Source organism: Bombina bombina, chromosome 5, assembly GCF_027579735.1.
Source record: "Bombina bombina isolate aBomBom1 chromosome 5, aBomBom1.pri, whole genome shotgun sequence".
In the NCBI taxonomy this organism is placed as follows: domain Eukaryota; kingdom Metazoa; phylum Chordata; class Amphibia; order Anura; family Bombinatoridae; genus Bombina; species Bombina bombina.
In genome coordinates this window covers 537,177,853-537,200,351 of record NC_069503.1, presented here as the reverse complement: position 1 = coordinate 537,200,351, position 22,499 = coordinate 537,177,853, and the positions used below count along the sequence as shown (strand labels likewise).

The window sequence follows — 22,499 nt, the reverse complement described above, 5'->3', positions numbered from 1 at the left end:
CATAGCCAGAGGACTGTGAGTCCCTCCTTGATGATTGATGTATGCCACAGTTGTGACATTGTCTGTCTGAAAACAAATGAACGACTCTCTCTTCAGAAGAGGCCAAGACTGAAGAGCTCTGAAAATTTCCAAAATATTGATCGGTAATCTCACCTCCTGAGTTTCCCAAACCCCTTGTGCCGTCAGAGAGCCCCACACAGCTCCCCAACCTGTAAGACTTGCATCTGTTGAGATTATAGTCCAGGTCGGAAGAACAAAAGAAGCCCCCTGAATTAAACAATGGTGATCTGTCCACCACGTCAGAGAATGTCTTACAATTGGTTTTAAAGATATTAATTGAGATATCTTTGTGTAATCCCTGCACCATTGGTTCAGCATACAGAGCTGAAGAGGTCGCATGTGAAAACGAGCAAAGGGGATCGCGTCCGATGCAGCAGTCATAAGACCTAGAATTTCCATGCATAAGGCTACCGAAGGGAATGATTGTGACTGAAGGTTTCGACAAGCTGAAATCAATTTTAGATGTCTCTTGTCTGTCAAAGACAGAGTCATGGACACTGAATCTATCTGGAAACCCAAAAAGGTTACCCTTGTCTGAGGAATCAATGAACTTTTTAGTGAATTGATCCTCCAACCATGATCTTGAAGAAACAACACAAGTCGATTTGTATGAGATTCTGCTAAATGTGAAGACTGAGCAAGTACCAAGATATCGTCCAAATAAGGAAATACCACAATACCCTGTTCTCTGATTACAGACAGAAGGGCACCGAGAACCTTTGTAAAAATTCTTGGAGCTGTAGCTAGGCCAAACGGCAGAGCCACAAACTGGTAATGCTTGTCCAGGAAAGAGAATCTCAGAAACTGATAGTGATCTGGATGAATCGGAATATGCAGATATGCATCCTGTAAATCTATTGTAGACATATAATGCCCTTGCTGAACAAAAGGCAGGATAGTCCTTATAGTTACCATTTTGAATGTTGGTATCCTTACATAACGATTCAATATTTTTAGATCCAGAACTGGTCTGAAGGAATTCTCCTTCTTTGGTACAATGAAGAGATTCGAATAAAACCCCAGCCCCTGTTCCAGAACTGGAACTGGCATAATTACCCCAGCCAACTCTAGATCTGAAACACATTTCAGAAATGCTTGAGCTTTCACTGGGTTTACTGGGACACGGGAAAGAAAAAATCTCTTTGCAGGAGGTCTTATCTTGAAACCAATTCTGTACCCTTCTGAAACAATGTTCTGAATCCAAAGATTGTGAACAGAATTGATCCAAATTTCTTTGAAAAAACGTAATCTTGCTCCTACCAGCTGGGCTGGAATGAGGGCCGCACCTTCATGTGGACTTAGAAGCTGGCTTTGCTTTTCTAGAAGGCTTGGATTTATTCCAGACTGGAGATGGTTTCCAAACTGAAACTGCTCCTGAGGATGAAGGATCAGGCTTTTGTTCTTTGTTGAAACGAAAGGAACGAAAACGATTATTAGCCCTGTTTTTACCCTTAGATTTTTTATCCTGTGGTAAAAAAGTTCCTTTCCCTCCAGTAACAGTTGAGATAATAGAATCCAACTGAGAACCAAATAATTTATTACCCTGGAAAGAAAGGGAAAGTAGAGTCGATTTAGAAGACATATCAGCATTCCAAGTTTTAAGCCATAAAGCTCTTCTAGCTAAAATAGCTAGAGACATAAACCTGACATCAACTCTGATAATATCAAAAATGGCATCACAGATAAAATTATTAGCATGTTGAAGAAGAATAATAATATCATGAGAATCATGATCTGTTACTTGTTGCGCTAAAGTTTCCAACCAAAAAGTTGAAGCTGCAGCAACATCAGCCAATGATATAGCAGGTCTAAGAAGATTACCTGAACACAGATAAGCTTTTCTTAGAAAGGATTCAATTTTCCTGTCTAAAGGATCCTTAAAGGAAGTACCATCTGCCGTAGGAATAGTAGTACGTTTAGCAAGGGTAGAAATAGCCCCATCAACTTTAGGGATTTTGTCCCAAAACTCTAATCTGTCGGACGGTACAGGATATAATTGCTTAAAACGTTTAGAAGGAGTAAATGAATTACCCAAATTATTCCATTCTCTGGAAATTACTTCAGAAATAGCACCAGGAACAGGAAAAACTTCTGGAATAACCACAGGAGATTTAAAGACCTTGTCTAAACGTTTAGATTTAGTATCAAGAGGACCAGAATCCTCAACTTCTAATGCAATTAGGACTTCTTTAAGTAAAGAACGGATAAATTCCATTTTAAATAAATATGACGATTTATCAGCATTAACCTCTGAGACAGAATCCTCTGTATCAGAAGAATCATTAGAATCAGAATTATGATGTTCATTTAAAAATTCATCTGTATAAAGAGAAGTTTTAAAAGACTTTTTATGTTTACCAGAAGGAGGAATAACAGACATAGCCTTCTTAATGGATTCAGAAACAAAATCTCTTATGTTATCAGGAACACTCTGAACATTAGATGTTGATGGAACTGCAGGTAATGGTACTTTACTAAAGGAAATATTTTCTGCATTAACAAGTTTGTCATGACATTTAATACAAACAACAGCTGGAGGAACAACTACCAAAAGTTTACAGCAGATACACTTAGCTTTGGTAGTTCCAGCACCAGGCAGCGATTTTCCAGTAGTATCTTCTGACTCAGTTGCAACGTGTGACATCTTGCAATATGTAATAGAAAAAACAACATATAAAGCAAAATTGATCAAATTCCTTAAATGACAGTTTCAGGAATGGGAAAAAATGCCAGTGAACAAGCTTCTAGCAACCAGAAGCAAAAAATAACGAGACTTAAATAAAGTGGAGACAAAATTGATGCCCACATTATTTGGCGCCTAAATGCTATTAGCGCCAAAAATGACGCCACATCCGGAACGCCGACATTTTTGGAGCGAAAAACGTCAAAGATGACGCAACTTCCGGCGACACGTATGACGCCGGAAACAGAAAAAAAAATTTTCGTGCCAAGAAAGTCCGCGCCAAGAATGACGCAATAAAATGAACCATTTTCAGCCCCCGCGAGCCTAACAGCCCACAGGGAAGTCAAATTTTAAGGTAAGATAAAAATGATATATTTAAATGCATTATCCCAAATATGAAACCGACTGTCTGAAATAAGGAAATGTTGAACATCCTGAGTCAAGGCAAATAAATGTTTGAATACATATATTTAGAACTTTATAAAAAAGTGCCCAACCATAGCTTAGAGTGTCACAGAAAATAAGACTTACTTACCCTAGGACACTCATCTACATGTTGTAGAAAGCCAAACCAGTACTGAAACGAAAATCAGCAGAGGTAATGGTATATATATAAGAGTATATCGTCGATCTGAAAAGGGAGGTAAGAGATGAATCTCTACGACCGATAACAGAGAACCTATGAAATAGACCCCGTAGAAGGAGATCATTGAATTCAAACAGGCAATACTCTCCTCACATCCCTCTGACATTCACTGCACGCTGAGAGGAAAACCGGGCTCCAACCTGCTGCGGAGCGCATATCAACGTAGAATCTAGCACAAACTTACTTCACCACCTCCATAGGAGGCAAAGTTTGTAAAACTGATTTGTGGGTGTGGTGAGGGGTGTATTTATAGGCATTTTGAGGTTTGGGAAACTTTGCCCCTCCTGGTAGGAATGTATATCCCATACGTCACTAGCTCATGGACTCTTGCTAATTACATGAACGAAACTACAATTAGTCAGTGAAAATTACTGGAAATATAATTTGTACAAAAGAATGACAAGATTTATTTTAGATTTTTAAATTAATGACTAAAAATATTAAAAGACATCAACTGAAAACAATTTAGAATTTAGAAATAAAGGTTTTATTTCATAAATATTTCCCTTGGCAAAAATAAATTTAAAAAAGCATATAACATAGGACGTTGAACACTTTTTTACAAATTTATCCAATTCATTTTCATTAAAGGGACACTAAAGTTTTTTCTTTCGTGATTCAGATAGAGCATGCAATTTTAAGCAACTTTCTAATTTACTCATAACATTTCTTCATTCTCTTGGTATCTTTATTTGAAAAGCAAGAATGTAAGTTTAGATGCCGGCCCATTTTTGGTGAACAACCATGGTTGTTCTTGCTGATTGGTGGGTTAATTTAACCAACCAATAAACAAGTGCTATCCAGGGTCTGAACTAAAAAATTGCTTAGATGCCTTCTTTTTCAAATAAAGATTGCAAGAGAACAAAGAAAAATTGATAATAGGAGTAAATTAGAAAGTTGCTTAAAATTGCATGTTCTATCTGAATCAAGAAAGAAAAAAATGTGGGTTCAGTGTCCCTTTAATGTTTAGGACATAACATTTTGCAGGAATTGTGAAACAATGTATGCACAAATAAAATGCTAAGTATATTATTGTAATTCCCATAAAACATTTTTTTTTTTTAATTGCTAAGTAGAAATCATACCTGCAGGGACGGATCCTTTTCAGGTCTGAAAGTGGATTCCTTGTCAACTAATATTAAAATGTTCTGAATGGAGTAGGGAACAGAATTCTAGAAAAGAAAATTATTTCACAATTTGTTAGAAGATGATGGTTATAACTTTTACTCAAAAAGGCTTTATAAAATTTGAATCCTGTAGATTTTTAAATACAGTACTTAATTGTAGACAGTGGCGTAGCGTGGGGGGGGGCACAGGGGCGGTTGCCCCGGGCGCAAAATTCTGAGGGGCGCAAAATGCTTGGCTCCCAGCCTCCCCAGTCCCCACCATCTCAAGACAGTAGACAGTCACAGTCCCACTCCCAGCGGCGCTACAGGGAGGCTAAAAAATCTGACAGGCGCCTGCGCCCAGCCGTGCTGTGTAATGATTTAATTATAATAATTTTATGAGTGTTATCCTATCCGACCGTTACCTGCTGCTAGACTAGTGTTTACGCCACTAGTTAGCACGGTGCACTCCCACTCCCAGCGCACATGTCAGGAGGGAGGAAAAAGTCAGAGCAGCAGAGCCAGAGTGGAGTCAGACTGACTAGCACACTGCGCCCGCAATGATAAGGTAAGTAGTGTCAACAGAAATTACCAAACTCATCACCAGGTCCGTATCAGAACCAGACCACCAGTGCCACTGCCAGCCAGAATTATAATTAAATTATTATAGCCCCTGTTTTTGCCTGGGCCCTGGGGAATAGGGATTGGAAATGGCAACGCACGCAAAATGCAGCTTAGCTTCTACCGTTACCCACGTGACGTCGCAGGGCCAGCCAGCCAGCCAGCAAGTCAGCCAAGTTCCAAAGGACCCAGAGTCACTCTGAGCCAGCCAGCCAAATTCCAACTTCCAAAGGACCCAGAGTCTGAGCCAGCCAGCATGCCAGAGTGTGAGAGTGATCTATGCTGCTTTAAAGTGAAAGCTGGTTATTTTATTTAAAATTAATTTTTAACCTGGGTAAAATAAAACATCCAAGATGTATGTTTTACCCAGGTTAAAAATGAATTTAAAAAAAAATAATAACTGGCTTTCACTTTAAAGCAGCATAGATCACTCTCACACTCTGGCATGCTGGCTCACATGTATTTTAAAAATGAAATCCCATGTTTAAATATTAAACCATAAAAAATGTAATTGTTAAGGTATATAATGTACTTACTTAATGTATATAATAAAGTAATGGCTGCCTGCAACCATATTGAATCCTAATTTTTAAGGATGAATGTAGAGTTTAGAATTATATATATATATATATATATATATATATATATATATATATATATATATATATATATATATATATATATATATATATATATATACCTGAGCTTGTCCCATTTGGCCAGATGCGGTGACTAACCTTTCCATTTTTGCTTTTAAATCTTAGCTGAGAGCTTGTAAGTGAGTGCTGGGTTTTCTCTGTGTGTTGTATTAATTTGTTTTGTAATTTTCCCTATGGTTCTTGCACCCAGACCTGTCTGGGGTTAACTGCTTGTGGCTCTGGGGACAGCACAGCTTCCTGTGAGTGCCAGTGGCACCCAGGGCTGAGCATGTTGCAGGGTCATAGGATGTGTACCCGGTCCGGTATGAGAGTGCAGTTCCCTTCCGTGTTTTGTATATATATATATATATATATATATATATATATATATATATATATATATATATATATATATATATATATATATATATATATATATATATATATATAGTATATATTTTTGTTGTTAAAATAAAGCTTTGTTTTAAAACAAAAACCTGTCTCCTAAGTTGTTGAGCAAGTTTTCTCTGTGAAAAAAATCACAAAAAGACAAAGGCGCCTCCTAGTGTAATACAGTTGGTGAAAGAGATTTGATAGGTAATCAAAAAGGTACTCACAAGTGGAGCAGCACCCAATTGTGCTAAATCAAACAGACTGGGATCTCACAGTGTCCCAGCTCACTGACACTGCAAGGAAACTGGTTTCTCCAATGTCTTGCCGGACTGACAGAGCTCAGACTCTCACAAAGAGGTTTACATAAAACCAAATTTTATTAATAAAATAAAAATCTCAGTGTCTCATGACACTAGATATTAAAAGAACAAGCAACGCGTTTCTCAGACTGCTGTCTGTTTCATCAGAAGCCTGACAAAGCAGCTGACTCCAGTCATCATCTGTGTTCCTGATCATTGATCATCCTGGTATTTGATCACATTCATCATTTGGGACTATACCCACCCCAATTGGGACATTTACCATCTATATAACATTGCAGAAGAAGACAGCATTTCCAGATAAGAACCTTTCAGGAATTTCTTATTACTGTATTTGTTATTATTTGTGTTGTATCCTATGTTTCTCATAGTCCCATATTTATAAGAATTGTTTCATTTTTGTTTACATTATTCCGTATAGTATATTTTATTATAGTTATTATATGTAATATCTTGTTCTCTTCTCTCTTAGTCTATTTACATAATAATCATATAGGGTCCTGTGCGCCCTGTAGTAGTAACACACCCTTAGTGTTACTGATTGTTTCTCCTAAGTTGTTGAGCTGTCTCCTAGATTCAAAGCAAATTTGCCAATCCCTACTGTACTGGTGGAAGAAACTCAGTCAGTGCTAATGGATTAGGGGGGCGCAATTCTTGCCTTGCCCTGGGCGCTGAGAAGCCACGCTACGCCACTGATTGTAGATATATACTATGCATAAATAAGAAAATATCTTTATTGTGTATGTTATGGACTAAAGGGGTTTGTTTAAACACATTGTATATCATGATTCCATAGTAATCATAGTAAATCTAAAAAAACTATATTGTTAAAGGGACATTCCAGCCAAAACTGGAATCCACATGGATTAATTTTAGTTTTAAATAGTTTTATATACATGTATTAGCAAAAATGCTTCTAACAAAAGCTATAGATTTATCAAATGTGTATTTAAGTATGCACCGTGCACCAGCATTTTAAACACAGCACTTACTCAGAGAGCCTAAAGCGCTTGTAACATCTGGTAATGACTCAATTTGTTAATTGCTGACATTATACAAACCCCACTGGTGCTCTGAACAGCTGCAATATTTAAAATGCTGGTGCACTGAAAATATCTAGCTATCCTTAACATGCACGTGCAGAGAAAAATGTTAACACAAAAATGGTGATAACTTTTACTAGAAGCTTTTTTGCCCATACATGTATATTGCAAATATGTTTCTATTCAAAGATGTAATTTATCTATGTGCATTAATATTTTAATCAGAATATCCCTTTAAATATTTTTCATGTTTTCATTAGCATACATATGTTCATTTTCAGCATATACTTAACATTCTTTAACAAAAGGATAGCTGAATGCCATATTAATACATTTCTTATTTTAGAACAGGAAGTGAACATTTTCATATCTGGGGTTAGCATCTGTTTTGTGTTCATCTGTGGGAATTTGCTTAACATTTGAGGGGGAAAAAAGTGTTTGGACAAATAAAAAATAATTTTGCTGTAAAAGGACAAACATTTAAACAAGCTGGGATCAATTCCTCTCCCAATGACTAAAACATTACATCAATCTTATCCTTGTTTATACAGGGAACCGTTTATTAAGACATAAACCTATATTTCTGTTGGTGTTGTTTCATATTAAAACTATGATATGGGAGAGAGAAAAAAAAACAGGAAAACTGTATTACCCATCTCAGGGTCAGTTAGTCAACTTTTGCAAATAAGTAGGAAAAGGTGTAAAATACTAAGACATTGGACTGTCCTCATTTAGATTAAAGTCATTGGCCCCTATTTAAGAAAGTCTGGCGGACCTGATCCGACAGTGCAGATCAGGTCTGCCAGACCTCGCTGAATCGGGCGAGCAATACGCTCGCCGTATTCAGCATTGCACCAGCAGCTCACAAGAGCTGCTGGTGCAACGCCGCCCCCTGCAGACTCGCGGCCAATGGGCCGCCAGCAGGGGGTGTCAATCAACCCGATCGTACTCGATCGGGTTGATTTCCGGCGATGTCTGTCCGCCTGCTCAGAGCAGGCGGACAGGTTATGGAGCAGCGGTCTTTGTGACCGCTGCTTCATAACGGCTGTTTCTGGCGAGCCTGCAGGCTCGCCAGAAACACGGGGCATCAAGCTCCATTCAGAGCTTGATAGATAGGCCCCATTGTGTTCCGTTGTCTTGTAAAAACATTTTTTATTTAAAGATGTATTAATCAGAAGATTTTATTCTTAATAAAAATACTTTTTTGTCATTTGTGAATGTGTGGCCTTGCTCGCCAACATATCTGTGGGTGCTGCTCTTCCAGTGAGTAACTGATCCATGGGGATCATTTGTGTGCAAACAAGAAAGTTTCAATTTACTCTATAGGTAGAAATGTATTAAGAAGGAAAAAGGATGTAGAGAGGGGTGCAGGTGCTTTGGGGGAGATAAACATGGAGCGTTGCCACAGACAAAAAGAGGGGCCACTGGGCAAGACTGTAAAATACTGTGTGTGACCTTCAGACAAATAAGCGCAGATACAGTACTTATCTAGCCAACCATAGTAACTAATTACCAAATGAGACAACTTGATGTTTAAATTTGGATGGACAGAAATTTTAGCAAACCTTCGGATAAAGAATAAAACATCACCTTATGTAACATAGCGCTGCGGAATCTGTTGGCGCTCTACAAATTACCAATGATAATAATAATAATAATAATATACAATTAAAAAGTAGATACAGTATAAATCTCAAGCCAGGACTTGATAAATCTCAGCTACCAGGCATCTGCCCATGAAGGATTCTGACTGGCTCCTATAATTCATACAAGGTTTTAGCCCCTGGCTTACATACCTCATAACATTTCAAAATCCAAAATAGGGACCCCCGGCACTGAGCAAAAGTGTGTCAGGATCAGACTGATATGCTACATGAAAGTTCTTCCCTGTGAAAGGCACATGTTGAGCAAAAGGAGGCTGCTTCTTGGGTGGTAACTAGCCATAGAACAAGATATTATGCTATTGTTCGTTCCTAGGTTGAGCGCTTCTCTCTTTTTATTTCTACCACTACAGATCACTCTGCAAAAATTAAACTATTCAGCTGCCCTGGCTGCTGCGCCTGCCCCGTCCCAACCCCAGAACCGCCTCCCTGCACCGCATCCCCCGCACCACTGCCCCCCCACCGCTGCTGCCCCCCCCACTACACACAGTAATCAACGGTTTGATATCATCCTGCCCCTTGTCCCCTCACCCTCCTGCCTGGGTAGTAAAACCGCCTCTCTAACATGCAGGACTAGAATCAATGCATACTTTATATGACATAGTAATGGAGACTGGGTACAGTTATTCACACTGCAGGGCAAGGGCTAGGAGTATGTTGCAAACCCCATTGTACATCTGTAAAGCAATAAATTGTGTATAAACAGCCTGGGATTAAAGGGGAGATAAATCTCTAGCGATGCTGATGATCTGACTCTGAGTCTGAACTTCTCTCAGATCTTACCCATGACCAGAGTAGTCCTGACCACTGTCCTCAAAGACTCGCAGCACTCTGACACGGAAATATACTTCAGCATTCCGTTTTACCAGCTCATGAAAAACTTGGCAGGTAGTTGCAATAATTAATTGCATTTTACGTGTGATGCTAAGTGATTTTGTAGTATTTGAAGGAAAAAAGGCCAATTTTGTAAATGTCAAGACAAAAAGGTATATATAAACACTGTGATAGATTCTTTGAGATAGACACAGGCTAGGAGCGTGGCTTTGAGAGCTTTGCTGAGTAGTGTTAGCTATGCAAACATAGACTTCATGTATATATTGTGTGTATATAGATATATTTATTTATTTGAAAGATATGTAAATGAATTACTAATCTAACTGTTTAAATATACATAAAAAATTAAAACGGTTTACTTTCATCTTTGATGTCCATTTTTTCCCCTATGTATTATACTTTAATATAGTGTAAGAAAATATATTTTAAAATGTACATTTGCATGTGAAATGTACACAATTGTGCGCCATCTTTGTGCCTTACCCTCTACTTGTGTTAGAAGTACTTTTTGGCCAAAGTTCGGCAGCAATTAAACAATTTGTGCATTGTAAACTTGGTGCAAATTTATTGTTTATTGGTTCCCATTTATGTGTTCCCATTTATGTCAGTGGGAACTGATAATACTAAACCAGTGCTGGTCTTTAGTAACCACTAAGTAAAAAAAAATCTGTACTATGTAAACTGCCAATAGATGTTAACCATTAAAAAGGCTCTTTTAATGGTTAACTGCTGAAGAAAATACATTATCTGCAACTATTTAAACACAGCCATAATTACCTAGGGTAAGTCATGTAAAAATGACAAGCCCTAACAAATTAAAGCATTTTATTTTAGCTTTAAAATGTCAATTTAAAGGGACAGTCAAGTCCAAAAAAAAACTTTCATGATTCAAATAGGGCATGTAATTTTAAAAAACTTTCCAATTTACTTTTATCACCAACTTTGCTTTGTTCTCTTGGTATTCTTAGTTGAAAGCTAAAACCTAGGAGGTGCATATGCTAATTTCTTAGACCTTGAAGGCCGCCTCTAATCTAAATGCATTTTGACCGTTTTTCACCACTAGAGGGCATTAGTTCATGTGTTTCATATGGATAACATTGAGCTCATGCATGTGAATTTACAGAGGAGTGAGCACTGATTGGCTAAAATGCAAATCTATCAAAAAAAGAACTGAAATAAGGGGGCAGTCTGCAGAGGCTTAGATACAAGGTAATTACAGAGTTAAACGTGTATTTTTTTAACCGTGTTGGTTATGCAAAACTAGGGAATGAGTAATTAAGGGATGGTCTTTTTTTAAAAAACAACAAAAATTCTGGTGTTGACTGTCCCTTTAAGTCATAGGAGTTTAAAAGCCAATATAAAGCACAAATAATTTATGCAGGGCTAAAGAGGAGTATAAGTACTGTAGAGAATTATATCACAATAATATTGAGTTTCATGAGAGCATGAATGTACATGTTTAAACAACACATGGAATGAAAGAAGATGAAGACCCTATTAAAGGGACAGTATACACCAATTTGCATATAACTGCATGTAATAGACACTACTATAAAGAAGAATATGCACAGATACTGATCTAAAAATCCAGTATAAAACCTTTTCAAATTTACTTAGAAGCTCCCAATTTAGCACTGTTGAAGAGGTTAGGCTGGGACACACAGTGAAAGGGGCTGAGAACAGACCCTCTTCACTCCCCTGCATCTGAGTCTGTAAACATCAGTTTACATCTAAAACTTTGGGGCTTGGTTAGGAGTCTAAAATCAGCACAATGTTATTAAAAAATAAGCAAAACTGTACATGTTTACACAAACACTCCCAGATGGGCTATATAAGTAGATCATGTAAAAAAACATTTATGCAAAGAAAAAATGAGTGTACTATGTCCCTTTAAGTATTCTATTACAAAAATTGCCCTTTATAGACACAGACCTCCTAACTGTCCTTATTTGAGAGGGACTGTCCCTAATTCTGAGCTCTATTCCACGTTCCCACTGAGACTGCCATATGTCCCTATTTGCAGACTTTCTCTTAGCCCCCCCCCCCCACTGAGCACCCAGACATGACCACAAACTGCCAAGACACACCCAATGACCATCCAGACACACCCACTGACCCAGGGCCGCCATAAGGGGGTGACAGGGGTGACTCCTGTCAGGGGCCCAATGGGCTAGGGGGGCCCCATGAGGCAAGAAGTAAAAAAAAAAATTTTACATTTTGGCACCCACCAGTGCCCCTAAACAACTTCCAAATAAATTTGAGACTTACATAGACCTTCAAAAATTTGTACGCAAGTTAAACCTCAAGAGGTATTATGCAAAGACCAGCATGACATACAAAGTGGTAAACATGAAAGATCAAACGGAAAATATTTGGGATAAAAAAGATGTTGAAACTTTAAGGATACTTAATGAGCTAAAAGACACAAGAGAGGTAGAAAATGTTGTGAACCCAGAGTTGGAGGATCTGCTAGAATTGAGTTTACACGATACTGAGGTTGAAATCAAACATAGTAATTTTAAGCGTACATCATCCTTTAATCCCACGTCCACACAAGTAGAATATATTCCGGTGTTTAATACACTAATGACTGAAGAATTAAATAAATATTTTGATTCAGGTACCTTTAAGAACAAATTTAAATTTAAAGATAATCTAAACCAGCAAGATAGAATATCTCTCAATAAGTTGAAAAATGATAAACAGTTGGTCATAAGACAGGCAGATAAGGGTGGGGGGATTATTGTCCAAAATAGGGGTGATTATTTAAATGAAGCTTTTAGACTTTTGGGAGATGCACAAACATATGAAAAATTAAGTAGAGATCCCACTGTCGAATACAATAAACAGCTGTTAAACATCTTGAGTGAAGCCAAAAATGAATCAATCCTGAACAACGATGAATTTGGATTTATATATAATCCCCATCCAAAAATACCTATCTTTTATCATATTCCTAAATTACATAAAGACCCCTGTAATCCCCCGGGTCGCCCCATCATTTCAGGGGTAGAGTCTATTACTAGTAATTTATCGACTTATATCGATTTTTTTATGCAGCCAATTGTGAAAAAGATCAAATCTTATATTAAGGATACGTTGGATGTTATCACACAGTTAGAAGGTTTAATATGGAAAGAGGACTATTTGTGGATAACATGCGACGTATCATCTTTGTACACTAGTATTCCCCATAAAAAAGGAATAGAAGCCTTTAATATTGTTGGTGCTAATAGCGGCATATCAAGCAAACATTTGGAGTTTTTAATTAAAGTGATAGACTTTATATTAAGTAAGAATTATTTTAACTTCCAAGGTAATTTTTACAGACAGACCCAAGGGAAGGCCATGGGCACTCCAATGGCGCCCTCTTATGCCAATATTTATATGGCCCAGTTTGAGGATGTGAAAATATGGAACAATAATCCTTTTGCAAATTATATCGTCAAGTATCTGAGATACATTGACGATATTATTATTATTTGGCAAGGAGATGAAATATTGGCTAAAGAATTTATCAATTATATGAATACTAATATTTTTAATTTATTATTTACCAGTAAAATGTCAAAAGTTAGTATTGAATTTTTGGACGTGGAATTTTTTAGTGAGGGTACTCCTAATACTATAATGGTGAAAAATTTCCGCAAACCCACCGACAGTAACGGATTCTTAAATGCCAATAGTGGCCATAAGAGATCATGGATACAAAATATCCCCTATGGGCAGTTTCGTAGGGTATGTAGAAATTGTACCAAAATAGAGGATTTCAGTAAGGAAGCTGATGTTTTAGAAAAGAAGTTCCTAGAGAAGGAGTATGATAAGGATCTGATAATAGAAGCAAGAAATAGAAATACAGTGTGTAGTAGGGATACACTTTTATGCCTAAAGGAGAAAACGAATAGTGAAGGGTCTGAGCATAATACAATCAGATTTATAACCACGTATAATGAAGGTGCTGTTTTTTTTAAAAGAATTCTGAACAAACATTGGGGTATTCTGCAGGCAGACCCCCTACTTAGGGATGTAATTAAAGACAAACCCAATATTGTTTACAAGAAAAATAGGAACCTCAAGAACATCCTTGCCCCCTCCAAATTGCCTATGTTAGAAAGTAATAAACAACGAGGATTGGGAACATTAGATCATTGGGCTAAGGGGAAACCAGGGACCTTTAAATGTGGTCGGAAAAACTGTTGCATGTGCCCCTTAATTTGGAATAGGGATTCTATTAAGGACACTAGTCATTTAAAATCATTTCCCATTAATTCACGAGGCACCTGTCAATCCACATATGTGGTATATAGTTTAACGTGCAAATGTGGGTGTGTCTATGTAGGGAGGACGAAAAGAAAAGTGAAGCGTAGATGTTATGAGCACATTTACAACATAGAACAAGGCCTCAAGACACATAGTGTGTCCGATCACTTTCGAGTGTTTCATAACAATGACCCCAGTAGCCTAAGAATCAGTATTTTAGAAACAGTATCTGTGACTACTAACCCACATCAAAGATTAACGGAATTGAGGAAAAGAGAAACAAAGTGGATCCAATCTCTAGATTGCTTGGCCCCAAAAGGGTTAAATATAGATTTGGACCTCCAAGCATTCATGATTTAATTTCGTGAAATATAAAGGAAGGTATAAATATTTATATGATCATTTATTGGTAGAATATAATAAGATATGAATAAAATAAGATAAATCTTATATTCTTAAAACCGTAGTTTTCATGTAGAATAGATCAATTTAAGTAATAATTAATTTAATCAAAATAATAATTATTAATTTTCTAGAAAACATCTATTATTATTTTTTAATCTTTTAAATCAATTTTTTAAAATTTTTAGGCTAGTATATATTACTTAAGTATTAAGATTGGTGTTGGTACATCGCTATTATCAGTAATAGGAAGTAGTAGAAGGGAGAAGGTAACGTTAATATCCCTTTAAGAACTTTTAGCAATGTGTGGTTTAGGTAGAAGCCTCACAGCCGCTATTTTTAAGCATGATATTATGATTAGTTTGTGTTTATAGGTATGTATTTATTCATGTAGTTTTAAGTAAAATGTGTATGAATCAAATAGTTGTTCTGAATGAAAGTGTTAATATAGAGACCGGCAGCTCCAGTCTGACACACCGTAGCAAGAAGAAATGGATTGGGAGTAGGTGTGTCAGATTGGCGCTCAGGATTGGTCAATGTTCCAGCCTATAGAGATGAAGCTGGAGTTTTAAGAAGAGGATCCCCGCGAACTAGAACATTAAACCCTGAGTCTTGAGAAAGTCCCATTGAAGAGGATGAAACGCGTAGACCAAAGTTATACAAAGGGACACTGTTGCAGACTTCTATATTTATTGCTCTTGCAAGTACTTTTACCATTTACCATTTGGTCATTAACACCTAAGCCTACGGACTTCCCGGAGACGCCATATCAGATCCCAGCGTGGAGGGCTGTCAGCAAGATTGCGGTCCAGTGGATTGTTAAACCATAAGGCTTGAATATTGCCAATTTCTTGTAAGTGCAATTTGTTTTTAGCGCTCGAAAAAGTAATACAACTTTTACCTTGAGTTGCAGTTGCGCTCTGTTCTTTTCTTGTGTTCACAGCCACCAGTGGGTACTACAGCAGAGTGCTAATTGAGCATGGGAAATGTTATTACAAGGAGTAAAGTATTAGCATTTGAGAGGATTTCTGAGTGTGCACCAAACCACTATGCACAGTGTGAGACAGACTTGGCACTTTGTTTGTAGAGTGTGTGCTGATCACTTTCATTTGCAGAGGAGGTAGGAATTACTTAGCAAATGTTTTTTATTTCTTTGTGAAATTTAAGATTGTAACTTCAGTGTGGTAGTTGTATGGTGGGGCCAGGGGTCCATAAAAACACATTTTTTTAGCAGCAGTGTATTCATGATTATTTGACAATGCTGTAGAAATTCTATATTTAAAACCATGCAGAAATGTTTCCTCCTCAATACACAAATTATATATATTGCATTCCAGTTTACTGCCCCTTTATGCAAGGACTTTTCAGATACAAGGAGGCATTTTATCTAAGATTTTTACATCTGCATAACATGTTATACTCTCAGACTAAGATTGCTCAGTGTTGGAAATGAGACAGGTTAACTTAAAACTGTTCAGTTTACTCTATTGCTGACTTAATTTTGAAATGCATACCAACAAGCTTAAATCCTGCATTTAACCAGATCTAATGGTATGAGTACCACAGCTTATGGTTCCACCAAGACCATATAGAGTACAGCATTTTCAAAATCCACAAGTACAGCTGACAGATGGGAACATTTGTATACTATATTTGAAGTGGTGCTCTTGGTTGGGGAAAATGGGGAAAATATCAAACAAACATATGTCAACCTTTTAAAAGTACTTTTCTTCATCTAGCCATCTACCCAGATCATTAATGTACAATTTTGAATTCACAGAATTATTTTTGTTTGCACATTTACAAATATGATTCTTTAAAAAGTGATCTCTTAATTTCTGCATTTTTTTATCATGCATGTCACACACTGTTGATTTAGGGGATGCAAGGTGCATAAATGTTTCCTCCTGTGAGTGTTTCTGTGGGTGTCTGTGCTTATGTCTTTGTGCTTTGGTTTATGTCTCTATAAGTGTGTATGTATTTTTTTTCTGTTGGTATCTCTGTGAGGGTGGGTGTGTATGTCTTTGTGCATTTTCTGTGGATGTCTGTGAGGGTGTGTGCATATGTCTTTGAGCTTTTTCTATTGGTGTCTCTGTGAGGGTGGGCATGTGTTTGTCTTTGTGTATTTTCTCTGGATGCCTCTGTGAGGGTGGGTGTGTATGTCTGTGTTTTCTGTGGATGTCTCTGTGAGGGTGTGTGTGTGTGTGTGTGTGTGTGTGTGTGTATGTATGTCTGTGTTTTCTGTGGATGTTTCTGTGAGGGTGTGTATTTTCTGTGGATGTCTCTGTGAGGGTGTGTATGTCTTTGTGTGTTTTCTGTGGATGTCTCAGTGAGGGTGTGTATGTATGTCTTTATGTGTTTTCTGTGGGTGTCTCTGTGTGTGTGTGTGTGTATGTCTTTGTGTGTTTTCTGAGGCTGTCTCTGTTGGTGTTTCCTTGGGTGTATGTGCAAGTTTGAGTTTGTGTGTGGGTGTCCATTGTATGTTCCTTTTTAGGACATTTTGACCTTACTACTGATTATTCACATCTTTCTACAGACTTTGAGACTTATGAGACCTTTCCGGAAGCCACCAATCTACCATTTAACCTTTAAATTATTGTTTAGGCATTTCAGGGCCCTTCCTTTCATCCACTGTAAAGCTGTTGTCATCATTTAGTTGGCATCTTCCTTTACAAAAAGATAATCAGAACTCCATATTTTGTTTTCTAAATCTCCTTTTTTTACAAAACTGTAGTTTACCTCATTACTTGTCAGGGCAATGTAAACAAGTGCTAAGTGTCTGTTTGGGTGTCTGTGTCTGAGTTTCTTTGCGTGTTTGCTAGAGTGTCTGTATGTGAATCCTTATGTGTGAGTGTGTGTGTGTGTTTCAGTGTATGTTTCTACCTTTACAACATTTCCAAGTTTAAATAGACAATTAAGAATAAAGTGCATATACGTTTTAGTCACTTGGTCAAAAATTGCACATGTCAAAGGAGGGGGAGGGGGGCCCTGATCAATGGTTAAGTCAGGGGCCCCAAAATTTCTAGTGGCGGCCCTGCACTGACCATCCAGACACAACCACTGACCATCCAGACACACCCACTGACCATCCAGACACACCCACAATGTAACACTTGCAAGTCCCTTTTCAAACGTTCATATTTTTATTATAATATACAATTAAGGAAACAACACCCATATGTTGTTTTTTGTTGTTGGCTTTTTTAATACAGAGGGGCCGATTTATCAAGCTTGATGCCCCTGTTTCCACGTGAGCCTCCGGGCTCGCCGGAAACAGAAGTTATGAACCAGTTCCATAACTTGTCGGCCTGCTCTCTCTGAGGCCGCGGACAGAAATCAACCTGATCGAATACGATCAGGTTGATTGACACCCCCTGCTAGCAGCTGATTGGCCGAGAATCTGCAGGGGGCAGCATTGCACCAGCAGTTCACAAGAACTGCTGGTGTAATGATAAATGCCAACAACGTATGCTGTAGGCATTTATCGATGTGCAGCAGACATGATACAATACATTGTATCATGTTTGCTCGCACTATGATAAATCTACCCAAGAGACTTTAGAAAAGTCTTACTTGGAATTTGGTAAAAAAAAAAAATCTACACTATGATTTCTTTAGTGAAAGGGTATTTTATGCAGAATTCTAAATTGTAATCTTGGTTAAAAACAAAACAAAAAAACAGCAATCTAAAGAATGCTGATAGCTTCTTGGACTGATAGTAAACTATTTAAGAAAATATTCCAACCAAAAGATCTGGGTACTCTGATAGATCAAAGTCAAGTGGAGAGACCTTTGACAAGTCAATCAGCAAATAATCTGGAGTTGTGAGCAGTCAGTTCACCCTGACATTATATTTTCAGCAATCCCTCTGTGAAGTTTATGACAGACAAGTTCAGATATGTCTTTACATCAGAGAGCTGCAGGAACAAAAAGCTCCCAGGATGCTCCATTTCTGTTTTATTCCCATGATATCATTTGCCATGATAATTCCCAAGTATCTACATCAGCATTGTACATAAGACAGGGAAATACAAAGAACACTTGTCTCTCAGCTTTGTACATAAAAGGAGAGGCAAACAGAGAGGAAGTGCCATTTACCTAAACTTTGTAAAGGTGATCTCTCAAGTCATTCACTTTGATAAACAATTTGTGAACGCCATTGCGGCAGCAAGCTTAGAAAATTAAATGATATCACATTCTTTTTAGGGGAAAGGTACAAGACTACTGAAAAAATCTTCCAGCAGATGACGCAAAAACAAATAACTGTTCTACATTTCAAAAGGGCAATGCAAATAAAGGGTAGTACTGTGTTAGCCAGTGTATTCAAAGAAAATAAAAATATTTTGTAAGAAAATAACAAAAGCGTTGTATAGGTGATACCTTTAATAGCTAACTAATAGTAGAAAGGTAATGGATATACATAAGGCAATCCAAATACCTGATTAACGGAAAAAAAAAAATATATTGCAAAATGGGCACACTAGGGGGCCGATTTATCATATGTCGGGCGGACATGATTCGTTGAGCGGATCATGTCCGCCCGACATCACTGAATGTCGACAGCATATGCTGTCGCCATTTAACATTGCACAAGCAGTTCTGGTGAACTGCTTGTGCAATTCCACCCCCTGCAGATTTGCGGCCACTAACAGGTGGTGTCAATCAACCCAATCGTATTCGATTGGGCTGATTGCTGTTCGCCGCCTCAGAGGTGGCAGACGAGTTAAGACGGTTGCTTCTTAACTGCTGTTTTCGGCGAGCCTGAAGGGAGAGCAAAATAAAATGTGAAATGCACAATATTGTGTTAGCTTGAATGTAAAGCATTTCATATTGGAAACCAGAAGGTGTTCTTATAATAAAATGCTTAATCATCTTGGAATCTACTGTTATTTTTCTGTATATTTACTGCATAGTTTTTAATTCATGAATAAAATGAAGTTAAAGTATTATTTTTTTTTAGATAGAGATTAAAAAAAGAATATACTGCATGTCTGTAAATACCTGTTAAATATTGTGTTACTAACAAACTAAGGCCTAGATTACGAGTTTTGCTGTACGGCTATAGCCCAGTAACGTTTAGACAAGGGCAAGAAAATACAACGTTACTGGGCTATGGTTGTTTGCCTTTTGTGTCCATACAGGCAACAGGCATATTCCCCCAAGGCCATCTGACTGGACATCATTGCTGGTCGCACACAGTGAGCTGGACCACTGCGAAGTTCCAGTCTGCCCCATTAGCACTGCCGGGTGCTTCTTGTTTGTGAGTATATATGTTTTCTTGCATCCTTCTATATCTGTTTTGTTGGTACTAGGCCATGGTGGCGCCTCTGTTCTTTTTCTGCAGTGATGAATAGAGCATATATGCAAATACATCTATAAAATGTAATCTGTGGTCATTTCAGAGTGTCTTGCACATCTGCAACATAACAGAATTATCCTAAAATGACTTGGAATACTTGCAAATTTGTCAAAAAGGCCAGATCAGGACTTTATCAAGTGCCTTTAAGTGTCAAATTCAATATGTGTAAAATGGTCTTTAAAACTAGTTAAAAAGTATCATGAAAATGGATTGTAACTGTGAATAACTATTTGTCTCCATGTTAAAAATAAGGCTTTTAAAGCAGCAATGCTGTCCCACATAACAGCCTGGGGGTGGGGATGTCGTCTGAAGACACGAAATGGCGACAGCTTGAGCAAGCAATACTTCCGGCGAGCCTGCTTCTTGAGGATCTCATTTGGATCCCGCAACACGCAGATGCGCTCATAGGAATAGATAATTATATTCTGAAAGGGTGCCTCAAGAGCTGGAGGGACCTTAGACATATGGCGCAAGTAGCACCACACCCGTCCTCCGCTCACTCTATGAAGGCATTTGCTGCTCTGTCTCCCTGACTCTCATGGGGACTTAGCAAGATTTAAGATTTGTTTGTAGGGGGAAAATTGGTGACTTTAGCCTCAGAAATTCCCAGTTGCGAATATTCACAAGAAATATAATTTTGAATACCTCAGATTAATATCCATGATCTTGGCATGGGGGCTCCCTAAAGAAAATATAAGAGACATGACATGTTGGGAACGGCGATGGGTCGCTGGCAAATCCTTCAGTAAAGCTCTAACATTACATTACCGCATTTTATTAGATTCTGAGAGATTTACGAAAACCTACCATGTCCTTGAATGGGAGAAAGAAATGGGGCAGGCTCACACTGAGATAGAATGGCAGAAAGCTATCCAAGCTACGAAGGCTGCAATTCATTGTGTAACTCTGTACGAGCTCTACATCAAGCTGCTGTTGCGCTGGCATAGGGTCCCGATCAAGTTACATAAAATGTTTTCCCAGAAATCAGCCATGTGTTGGAGAGAAGGGGTCCCACATTCATATTTAATGGAGCTGTAGTAAGCTAAAGACAGTATGGGATCAGGTGGCTTAGGTATTAGATCAACTTGGTCTAGTTCAGAGAATAACACCGGACATTGTCTTATTCCATTTAGGACTTGGGAAATTGAGACAACCAGACAGGATACTATACATTATTATACTTTTGGCTACTAAACTGGCAAGGAACTGGTTAATGACTACTTCAATCTCAATACAAATGGTACGTAAAATGGAGGAATTCTCGCTGAAATCAGAAGGCCAACTGGGGCTACACGGGTAGGTGTGGATAACCTGGGAGGAGTGGGAAAGAAGGGGTGACGGCGCAGAACTCCTCTGACTACCCACCCTGATACACATAGGGAATTTCATTGCTCCTCCTGATCCCAGTAAACTCTGTTTGGGTTGCTTCCCCTCCTCTACTTGCCTACTTCTGAATCTTTGTATCCCCCTTTTTTTTTCCTTCTTTCCCTCATCATATTTTAATGATTCCATTATAAACTTATGACTTCCTTAAAGGGACAGTCAACACCAGAATTCTTGTTGTTTTAAAAGATAGATAATCCCTTTATTACCCATTCCCTAATTTTGCATAACCAACGCTGTTATATTAATATACTTTTTACCTCTGTGATTAACTTGTATCTAAGCATCTTCTGACAGCCCCCTGATCACATGACATTTTATTTATTATCTATTGACTTTCATTTTAGCCAATTAGTGCAGTGTCTGCCACAATTCACGGGCGTGATCACAATGTTATCTATATGGTTTACATGAACTAGCTCTCCCCTGTTGTGAAAAGCAAATAAAATAGCATGTGATCAGAGGTGGCCTTCAATGGCTTAGAAATTATCATATGAGCCATCCTAGGTTTAGCTTTCAACTAAGAATACCAAGAGAACAAAACAAAATTGGTGATAAAAGTAAAATTACATTCCCTATTTGAAACATGAAAGTTTTTTGGGGACTTGACTGTCCCTTTAAGTTTTGTTAGACAGTGCTTTGTTTTAGTTCTCACTTCTCTGTGTAAGAACAAATCAACATGCAGATTGAGTATGAGGCTTATTGGACCCTTTTGGTCCTTAGGGTTCCTACTAGCGGCCCCAGAGTGTAATATTTATGTAAATACAAACTAACATGCTGACGTAATGTATTATGCAAAAGGATATATACTGGATCTGTAAGGTCCTTAGAAGTGTAAGGTTGGTTTCAGATGATAATATCTATGTATGTACAATCTAATGTGAGGACTAAATGTATCGTTGATCATGTTTCTTATTGGACCACTTAGGTCCTTAAAGTGTTAAGGTTACAAGATATACAGTGGACCCTTGAGGTGCTTAAAGTTTTAGGTTGATCTACAAATTAAAGTATTTTTGTTACTTGTTCTCAGACATGTTTGTGAATCACCATCCCATTTTGTTTGAACTTGCTGGACTAAACTCTGGTCTCA

General features: G+C 37.8%; 1 protein-coding gene across 3 annotated transcripts in view; it reads right to left on the bottom strand.

Annotated features, from left to right (window-relative positions):
• Positions 1-22,499, bottom strand: part of PLEKHG4B (pleckstrin homology and RhoGEF domain containing G4B) — a 199,485-nt gene that overhangs the window by 56,382 nt on the left and 120,604 nt on the right. For all 3 annotated transcript variants that reach the window (XM_053714470.1, XM_053714472.1, XM_053714471.1), the window contains exon 7: positions 4,475-4,561. In XM_053714470.1, the coding sequence (XP_053570445.1) occupies positions 4,475-4,561 (87 nt within the window). The remainder of the gene's footprint in view (positions 1-4,474; positions 4,562-22,499) is intronic.